We start from the raw sequence: 10,469 nt of genomic DNA on the forward strand, positions 1-10,469 counted from the left end.
GGGGGCTGGGCAACTGCCGGGGTCATAACTCACCGGCTGGCTAGCTGTGGCAGCTGCAACAAGATAGAGGAGAAAATAAATACGAAATAAATAAAGGGCACGCGAATAAAACAAACATCTTTAACTGGATAAGTGATAAAAATAAAAAGAAGCCAGTAAATGGAATTATTTGCCGGAGGGAGCGGAGCAGGAGGAGCGAGCAAGTCCTCCAAGGATGCGGCTGCCATCTGGGACTGCAGTGGGGGCGGAGTGGCGTGGGTTCGCTCACGGGCTCTTGAATGGCACTGCGTAGGTGGTCCTCGAACACGGACCCATCTACCCATGAGGATAATTCCAGAAACCGCAGGGCAGGCGAGGCACACGCATTGGGAGCTCCGAAGTGCCGAAGCAGCCGGGAGGCGAATGCACTAGGTGCCCAGCGGTTGCAGCTCTTTAAGCTGCAATGTCCTGGCCGAAGGACACTTCATTAGCGATCGACTGGCAGTGCACGGGCACGGCTTGGTTCCTGCTTCTGTTTCAGTTGCTGTTCCTGTTCCTGTTCCTGTTCCTCATCCGCATACACTTCCTGCTACTGGCAATCTGCTACATCCCTGGCAAGGTGGCTAAACGAGTCCGACGCATCCTTTAATTTAATTGCAACTTTGGCTATTTGCCAGGCATCCAGACTCCCGTGTCCAGTGTCCACAGTCCACTGTCCACTGTCCAGTGCCCAGTGTAAAGTAACCATGTGTGTGCTGGTGTGTGCATTCCTTATCTTTTCGCCCAAATGCCTGTGCAGAATGTCACTAATCAAATTATGGAATGTTTGTTAACCAAGACCCGGCAGTTAAAAACGGTGACTCGAGCGAGGACAATGAGCGAGCAATGATGATGGCCAGATTGATAAGGCGGAGTGGAGGTCCCAAATCTATCCACCTGGTCACTGCCCACTGCCCACTGCTAACTGCTAACTGACCGCTCCCCAAGCCGACAACGAAACCGCAGAGCGACCCTCGAACTGCATCCAGAAATTCGCATAAATGTACGAATACATTTGAGCTGCCCATCCATCCTTCCGGAGCAAAGGAGCCGAAGCCTTCGGCTGTGCTCCCGAGCGTCTGGCGTCTGGCGTCTGGGAAAGGGATTTCCCACAAGACGCCATGCCCCGAGACAGCCTTTGGCCCCGAAATGGCTCAGACTTGTCTGGGCGGGCGACCTGCTCCTCCTTCAGCTCTTCTCTGTGTCGGACTGCCTTGGCAGGGCCAAATTTGTGGCTGTCAACGACACTGCCAAGTCCACTACCACCGCCACTCCCAGTCCCACAGTCACTCCTCAAGAATCTTGGCTGCGCGGCCAGGCTTGAATGGCTGAGGCTACATCCATCCGACTCCATCGCCATCGCCATGCCATCTCCATCCCCAACCGGGACTGAGGCCATTGTCTAAGCATCTTATCTTGCCCATATTCTCATGAAAGCCAAGTGCGTGACCTCCCACCATGGCAGCCAAAACCTGCCTGAGGAGGGCTCAGTCTTCCATCTTTTCCACCTGGTTGCCGGATCACCGAAAGTCCTCACATGTTGAATATGTTCGTAGTGGTTTTAAAGGCTAGTGGCATATTGAAGAATATGAAGAATATAGCTTACTTTTGATTAGGTGTTGTCAAGTAGTTAAGATCAAATAATCGCAATGAAGTAAAGCTGAGCTAAGTCTTAAGTAAGTAATTAAGAATTAAAATAAGTTTGGATAGTCTGTTATCTAATGGCTTAGAGCCGAAACTGGAATCTTCCCAACACCAAGACCATGCCATAGATTTGAAAATAAAGTTGTATCAGGCTTGCATAATTGATGAAACACACCGAACTCATGGTCCGCTTCATCCCCCCTTCAATTCAACAATCAACGACTTTGATCAATTTGTCTGAATGCCCCCGAAAAAATCCAAATAATTCCAAAATGAAAAAAAACCATCGACTTGTTGGCATTTTTCTGGTTTTTGGCTTTCGCCTTTTGGACGTGTGAATCGAATGCCCATGGCACATGAGTGAGTGAAGAGGGATGTGTGGGCGTGTTTATTGGTGTTGCTGGCAAATTAATTGGGCAAAGGTCAAAGGTTACGGCACATTCTTGCTTCTTTCGCTGCGGTCGAAGCCATGTCGGGGTGGGTCGATCGCATAATTCAATCATTTAGTCAAATAATCAATCATTCAAGTGAATCATTAATTAATTCAGCATCAACCATTTGGCTTTGACCCCAAACCAAGCTCCCTAGGAAAACACTTTGCTCGAAAAGGGAGGAGCGGGGGATTTGTGGTGCTGAGTGTGGGTGGCTAGTGGGCCACCAGTGAGCGGCTAGGTCACAGCCTGGGTCTCGTCCTGGCGCGCCAATCTGGGTCCTTGGCCGGCTCGTGTGTATTTGTAATTAACTGTTATTTAATACGATTTGCTTGATTTCGCCGGATGATGGGAAACAAAACTGTTGAGGCATCCCCAAGAGGATTCAGTCCCAACTGCGGTTATCCACACCGCACCACCCCACACCCACTACACTCCGCTCCACTCCACTCCTCCCCAATCCGCTCAACATCAGCCACTCCGGCCAGGGATATTTTAAGCACCGATTTAATTTGCCAAACTTCCTGACGCCTTCGTTTCGGCCTCATCATTTGTTTGCCCGCCCGCCTGCCGGTTGGCTCGTTGGTTCGTCTGTCTGTTCGTCTGTCTGTCTGTCTGTTTGTTTGTTTGTTTGCCCGCCCCGACTGTCTGTTTGCCATTGATAAATGTTTGCGGGCCCGATGTTCGTTAATGATGACACTTCTTATTGTCAGCTTGGTGGGCGGACCTAGTGAACTCCGTGGACCGAGTGGACCCACTTGGTGATTTGTCAGTCATAAGCGGACGAGTCCTGCTGTCGCATCCTCGCCAGCAACTTGACAGGTGAAGTCATAGGGGCTTTGCTCGGTCATTGCATACAGCTGATTAAGCGATTTAATTCGATTCCATTCAATTCCGCTCGAGCCGACTGACTCACAGCTGAATGACACCACAATAAGTTGAACAGGCCCCCAAGGACACGCCGACGATACTGGCAAGGACTTTCTGGAAAGCCCCGTAGACGGACTTGAATGACAAAGGCGATGACGATGGCGAAAACAAAGGGAACTTTCCCAGTTAGTGGCAAGGACGAGCCGAGTTCGACAGACTTATATCCATTAAGAAGTCGTTTAAGTAGAGAGCATTTACATGATTTATATTCTGTGATTATAAAGGAAAAGATTTCTACAATGCATCTATCCGTTCATTTTTTAATGATAAGAAGCCACTTGGCAATCACACCCTAAATCAAGCTGCCTGCCCAGCGCCCAACTAATCCACCCGGCGGGACAACAGGGTACTCCTGGAAAACAGGTTATAAAAACATGTGTAACTAGACGACTTACAAGGATCACGCACTCCAGTGACACTTAATGCCGCCACGTCGACGCCGGAGACGAGAGGTTACACAAGTGAGCCGGGTGGGAGAAGTGGGCGGGTGGGCGGAGTGGCGGGAGCAAGGACGATGAGAGGAGGCCAAATGTCACCAACTAACACAGACAAACGCAATTAGCTTTTAGCCATCATAACATTATGAACGGCAGGCGACAGCCAACGAAGTAGACTAGACGACGACATCGTCTGAATGCTAACTGCTAATGACAAGGATGTGGATGCGAAGGACGACCAGGACGACCAGGACGACGGGCGGGGGAATCCGGTAGCTGAAACCGAAACTAGGGCCAGTACTTTTCCGAGGGAGATGGCGGTGCTGGCGGGCGCTGGCGGTGTTGTCGGTGGAAAGGAGCAGCGTTGCGAGGCGATGTGGTTGGGATGAATACCGAGCTGTGCGCATTATGTTGAGTTAGAGCCATAGAGCGGCAGGACGACGGAGCAAAGCTCACGGATGGCACGCGGCTGCCAACAATGCTGTTAACTTGTGTCGAGATTAAAATAAGGACACTCGGAGAGCAGAAAAAGCCCCAGTCCCGGCCAGAGGACCCGGCAACTCCCTTTCTCATCCGGATGGACGTGCCCTCAGCACGCAGCAAAAGTCACAGTTCGCAGTCGTCGGTGGAAGTTGACTTGCATGAGTTGCGAGCTGAAGCTTTGTTTATTATGGCAATGGGGTAGTGAATACCCTGGATACTGGGGATGGGGAATGGGTGACGGGTGATGCAGCTGCCAAAGTGTCCTGTGGTTGAATTGGATAATTTCAGGGGGTCGGACAAGAGCTCATCATCCCGCTGGCTTCTAAAAATTACTGCGTAAATGATGATATGAGATTTGGAGCATTTCTGCGGCATCATTCAGCGGAAGCGGATACACGAGTATGCCCCGACACGGAGTCGCTTGGATGTTGTCGCCGCCGGAAGGAAGTTATTTAACGCATACCCACACACACATACTGAAGAGAGAGCGGGAGAGACATAAAGCAGGACAGGAAGAGGATGAGGATGAGGATGAGGGGGATTATGTGGCACGATAATCATATTACGATTACGTCGCGTAAAATTTGCGCCACTGCCGTATGAATGAGTGATTGAGCGAGGTTTAAGTGGAAGTTACCGGGCTACAGATGCATATACGGATGCGGATACAGATACAGATACGGAGACTCAGATTCAGATAAAGGCAACTGAGAACTTAATGCACACGTGCGGAGAGTGTGAGCAATACCCTTTTTGACTTTCGACAGGACATGTAATTTGTACCAAAAATTATGACATGATAAAAGTTAAATCCGGCTCGAAGGACCCACACACTCTCTCTCCTCCTTAGCACCGTTCATAATTATTTCATTTTATTTCATTGACTGTCGAGAACCCTCGCCGTCTTCTCTCGCCGGGAAGCATGTCACTGTCGCCAATCGTCATCAACGCCGAGCTCCCGTTCCCGTTGCCGTTGCCGTTCCACGTTTCCATTCCCATTCTCCATTCCTGGATTTCCGGATTTCTGGGCGCGGAATGGTGGGCACGAGTGGGTCGTTGTGGGTCGGGCACAAGATGCGGATCGCTTAGCATTAATGTCTTTCATTTATTGTCATTGTTGTTAATGTTTTTTGTGCTGCGCATGGGAAAAAAGCATTTGCATTTAAGCGCCGCGAAAACGGCAAGTGAAAGGGGTTCCACGGATGGGCTGATGGTTGCTTGGGTGGATGGGCGGATGGGCGGATGTGTGGGTTCTTCTGTGGCCGGAGCAGAGATTTTGCTTGGATGATTTTTATTGCTCGTTTGTAGTAAATTTGGTGTGTAATTAGAGAGAAAAGGGTTATTATGTTCGTTAACGCAGTGCGCTCCATTCCCCCACAATTTCACTTTGGGAGCCACGCAGCGGATTCCGGCTTTAAGCTGGATGGGGCCATGGGAGGAGCTGCAACTGGATTTCAGTGTAGGGCCTGGGAATTTTAGGCGACACAATGCGAAACCAAAGACGCACCGCAAAACGACTGCCTCTGACGACCGGAAGGCCTCGGAACAGGCAGAAGGCAGTGGACAGAAGAAAGCGAAACAGTTGAACTACTGAGCTGCTGCAAAAAACTGCACCGAAACCAAAACAGAAATTAAATTGTGGTTCGCCAAAGTGGTCCTGGTCCTGGAACTGCTGGTCCCACTCATCCTACCACTGGCTTGGCCTGCTCCTGGGTCAAGGGAATGCGAGTGGTGGAGTGGCAAATGCGAAGTGGAAACGGGTGAAAGTTCGGAGCCGGTACTTTGCCTTTGGGTATATTGGTTTAATAGGTAGGCAGAATATATTCTTAAATATAAATATAAAGGACTATATTTAAAATTAAGAAATTGAGCTTGAGGTACAAATAAATAAAGAGTACTAATAGGGTAGATGGCACAATATACAACTACTTCAATTCTAGTGCATGTTTTCTTTTTTATTCGCATAAATAAACGAAGTAGATGAACAGAAATTAATTAGTTGCGCTTAAAGAGCAAAAAATTAAATTATATATGTTCCCGCACCATCGATATGGTAATTGCTCTCATAATAATTTATATCAATTTATAAATTGCATTAAGGCCGCTCGTTGTCGGGCAATTTGCGACTGCCCTATCAAGTGGCTTGCTTGGTGCGCTATGGTCGAGTCCCGCACCGGATGTCCTTGCAACGGAGGTGTGGATCCCCGAGGAGGCGGAGGAGGCGTGTCGCCTGGCCCAGATCAGAGTGATACAATGATAGCGACTCCGGAGCGAAGTGGAGTACAGTACAGGAACCGGGTCAGAGGCAACTCCGTGGCTCGTTTTTATTTGTGGCATTTGAGCCCCGGCCATGGAAATAAAATTTCAAATGTAACTTTGCTGCGGTAGCCAGTTCATGTACGCGTCCTCGTACGAGTGTGTGTGTGTGTGGCTTTGGGAGTCCTGTGTCCTTTCGGCAACCAGTGTGCATGTGGAACGCGGCCTGCGGCCTGTGACGATGCCGCAGTTAGCCCGGTCTCCAACTACGGCTCCATCTTGGCCCTGTCTCCGTGGCCTTTTCCGTTTCGAAGACCGCTGCCTTCGCCTTTAAGGGCATTGCAGTTGGCATAAAATTTAATTCGCCGTCCTGGGAGGAAGCGCCCAGGACATTACGTGCTGGCAGTGTCGCTTCCTGCACCCATCTCGAATCTATAGCCCAAGCCCCGAAACCCGAAACTAATCCCAGTAGCATTTGCCGGGCAAAACATTTCCAGCACGCATGGAAACAAGTTCAGAATCACATCACACCAGGAGACAGTCCGACAGTCAGAGAGTCAGAAACTAAGAAATACAGCACATGGACGCACAGATATAGGAGTCGGGATTGGACACAATCAAACATGGCCAGCGACCCTGCCAATTCCAGAGACCAGATCGACATGGACGCGCACGTTTCGGATATTTCCACTAGCGAGAGTGAGCTAACCAGCGACGTCGATACTGATAGCGAAGGTGATTAGCAATCTAGAAAAATGTAGTTCCACTAATACCGAACCGCACATCCGATCCAGGCGAGAGCTCCACATTGGCCGCATCCGACACCAGTCTGCAGGCGAGCATGTACAGCCTGCTGTCTGGGGAATCAGACAGTGAGTTGGAAAAGGAGCAGGAGAATGTCTGCGAAGAGACTATCTCGCTGCTTGCCCACGAGATCCTCTGCTGTGAGGGCGACAGTGACTCAGAGGTGGAGACCGACGGCGAGGACAGCGACGAGGCCAGGGACTACGATATGTTTGGAGAAACCCAAGAGTGTGGGCTGCCCACATACCGGCTCATGCTGAGCGACGAGGACGAAGATAATCCCAATGAGGTGGAAGTGGTAGGCAGTAATGCGATCGTCGCCGAGACAATCTTCCTGCTGGAAAAGGATAAGGATCAACAGAGCGAGGAGAAGTCCGAGTCAAAGAAGGAAGAAGGACTCTTTCGAACGGAGCTTTTTGAGTAGGGCTGGGGTTGGTTGAATCGGCATCTGCAGGCGGTTTTTTTTTGTTTCTACAGATACATTCTATGATCATGTATCTACTTTTTATGGAGGGCAACATGAGATGAATCCGTACCAGCAAACATAATTTTCAGGATAAGGCCTAGGAGTAATTAGAAAGGTGCTATCCGCGTACCTCTAGGATTTATTCTCGTACTTCTTTTTTAGGCAGATATCAAGCTTTATGTATTCAGGCAAATTAACATGCATTGTTTTATGCATTAGGTGTGCAAAAGTCCCGAAGTGGCAAAAGTGTGACTCCCTCAGGGAACAGACAATCCTGGCATCCATAGATAGGAGTATACAGGACGAAATTAGTGGCAACAGAAAATGAGTGGAACGCGCTGCTGATCCCAAGACTACAAACTTTATAAATTTGTCAAATTGTTTACAATACAGTAAATTGATCAATACCACGGCCATACTTATTTTCGTTGAGAAATCCTCACTTGGTCACATTTAAATGTACCTAAGTTATTTTTACAACACTAATGACAGCTTAAAGTAGCGCAATCTTCGAAGAGATTGAGTTTTAATGAGCTATTGGCTTTGAAAATTGTTATAGCAGATGGCTGCCATTTTTCTCTAATTAAATATTCATGCTTAAAATGTCTGCTACCGAGCAAACAGCTAATTGAGCAGAGCATTATAATTACTTTCAGTTTTGACACAATTAGGCTACTAGTTAAAGGAAAGGTAAAAGGTAAAAGAAGTTAAAAGTATTTTTGAAAAAATCGAGCTTCATTTTTGGAAAAACGTGTTAATAGTGTTCATAAACGTTATTTATAGCAGCAGTAGTTGTAGGTACCAAGAAACTCGCTTTTATTTGTTATAAATGCTAAGTATCTGCTTGATATCGCTTGGAAATCCCATTGGATCGCTTATATTCCTATTTAATTCTTGCCTCATTATGTTTTCGGAAAGGTTCCTCCCACATGGCACCACCCTGCGATCCGGCTAGCATCCCTTTAGGATCCCTTTTCACGTTGTCACTCACCTGTTCACGCTCAAAGTGGCTGGATGGTCGCTCAGGACACCTGAGGGAGACTGGGCTGGTGCTGGTGCTGGCGGAACTGATGGCGATGGTGATGGCAACTGTGACTGCGACTGGGATTGTGACTTTAGCAAAATGCTGACAGGCGACGGCAACAGGCGGGCTGAACTGCAACTGCCTTTCCCTTGGCAGCTGGCATTCAGTATTTAATATTTTGCCTTTGGTTATGCCTCGGTTATCCCTCGGTTAGTCCTTCAGCTGGTCCCTCAGCGCCTCAGCCCCTCACATTTGCCATTTGCATGCGGCTGGTCTTTAATTGCAAACTGGCAGCGGCAATTGCTGGCAACTAAAACTAAAAAGGACGACAAAGGATGAGAAAGCGAAATGCGAATGCGAATGGCAAAATGAAATACAACATCAGGCGGAAAGCGAATGCACTTTGCAGCTTGCAGTCTGCTCCCGCTTGCTCCTGCTGCTGCTGCTGCTCCTGATGATGATGATGATTCCTATTTCCATTCGCATTCCCATTCCCATTCCCATCCCATTTCCACTCCGCCTCCTTTCAATTCGACTGCACTTATCGTAATCGGCGTTTCAGTGTTGGCTTTCAAATTGCCCGCGACCACGTCAAAGCGACCACAAAACTAGCTGAACGGACAACCGTTGACCATCCAACTTCCAACATCGACCATCCACCGCCCACCAACAGCAGGCAATCCGAGGACCGCAGGTCAGGTTTCAGCCAGTTATCAGCCGGGCTTAGTTTGGTTTTTGTTTGGGTTCGGTTGGGTTTGCTTTGGTTTGGATTGGAGGCTTGGATGGTTCGGCTTGCTGCTCAGTTTGGGGAGTAGTTTAAAGCGATGGCAACTGTTGCGGAGGCCCCAGCCAAACAAGAGCCAGCGAAATCACTCACCTCGCACTCAAAACAACACACACGTGATTCCGGACCAATAAAAAAAAACAGAACACAGCTGGACAGAACAGAGTGATGACAAAAAAAAGTCAGTTGGGGATGTCACACACCAGCCGCTGAACAGCTGAACTCTAAACTATGAACTGCGGGTCGCGCGTCAAGTCAGGACTTGTCGAGATTTGGCGAGAGATTTGCGGGCCACGCACGTATCCGCATCCGCATCCGGTACCCGGTACTGATGTCAACAAGCTACCACACGCAACTAATTCAAAAAATCCAGCGAACGGATTACGGCCACTGTCCGCATTGCCAGCCGAAGCCGAAGGCGTCACCAATCGGGTAGCTCGGCGCCAGCCGAGGACGAATCCGACGTGACTTCGTGGTCCGCTCGTGGCCGCTCGGCTCGGGCCATCGTTCGACGTCGGTGGCGTTCGGCTGGAACCGGCAGGAGCAGTGGTCCGCAGTCGTTGGTCGCCAGCGGAGTGGTTCGCACGTGGCCCGGCTGCAAGTGGCGCAGGATGGATGGATGAGACTCCGCGTCCTGGCGGGATTCTCTTCTCGTCCTGCCAGCGGGCATTAACGTGCTGTGCGCTTTATTTAAAAAAGCAGCTTAACCTGCTTTTGTGACCTTTTCCCTTTTGGCCAACACGTGGCCAACGGCTTCACCAGCAGTCGCCTCACATTTGTCCACCTCCAACGCCGGCGATGGATAGACTGCGTCCTCGTCCTGGACCACGCCATGCGTGTTGATAAATGGGTTTTTATTTTGATTTTATTCACTGTTTGCCTTGTTTTTGCATATTCATTGACGGGGCTTCGACTCCGATTCCGATTGCGATTCGATTCGAATTCCCGTCCACCTGCTCCTGCTCCTGCTGCTGCCTCTGCTCCCGCCTCTGCTCCTGCCTCTGCTCCTTCTGATCCCCATGCGAGGATGGCTGGTGTGTCCGGCGCCGAGTGCAAATCCTCTGCCACCTATTGCCTTCGGGTCGTGTCTGTGCTGAAATGGTTTTCAATTTATTAGCAATCAGTGGCATTAACAGCCGAATGCGATGCTGTTGCTCCCCAGCGGATATGGCCACTAGGATTATGGCCGGGT

At 49.5% G+C, this 10,469-nt stretch overlaps 2 protein-coding genes across 3 annotated transcripts in view; one reads left to right on the forward strand and one right to left on the reverse strand.

Moving 5' to 3' along the window:
- LOC117148173 (chondroadherin) overlaps positions 1 to 9,613 on the reverse strand; it is a 29,141-nt gene extending 19,528 nt beyond the window's left edge. Inside the window, exons 1-2 of the mRNA XM_033315442.1 lie at positions 9,371 to 9,613; positions 8,461 to 8,809 (exon numbers count right to left, since the gene is read on the reverse strand). The gene's annotated coding sequence lies outside the window, so the exon portion shown is untranslated. The remainder of the gene's footprint in view (positions 1 to 8,460; positions 8,810 to 9,370) is intronic.
- LOC117148174 lies at positions 6,703 to 7,876 on the forward strand. 2 transcript variants are annotated; one of them, XR_004459888.1, is made up of 3 exons: positions 6,703 to 6,934; positions 6,994 to 7,572; positions 7,632 to 7,876. XR_004459888.1 is itself a non-coding variant. In XM_033315443.1 (2 exons), the coding sequence occupies exons 1-2, from the start codon at positions 6,823 to 6,825 to the stop codon at positions 7,425 to 7,427; spliced, it is 546 nt and encodes a 181-aa protein (XP_033171334.1). In that variant the 5' UTR covers positions 6,703 to 6,822; the 3' UTR covers positions 7,428 to 7,876. The 2 variants fall into 2 exon arrangements, 1 of the variants encoding a protein (XP_033171334.1); XM_033315443.1 differs by having other exon boundaries at positions 6,994 to 7,876.
- Positions 9,614 to 10,469: the final 856 nt, after the last annotated feature.

Source organism: Drosophila mauritiana, chromosome X (genome assembly GCF_004382145.1).
Source record: "Drosophila mauritiana strain mau12 chromosome X, ASM438214v1, whole genome shotgun sequence".
Taxonomy (NCBI): Eukaryota; Metazoa; Arthropoda; class Insecta; order Diptera; family Drosophilidae; genus Drosophila; species Drosophila mauritiana.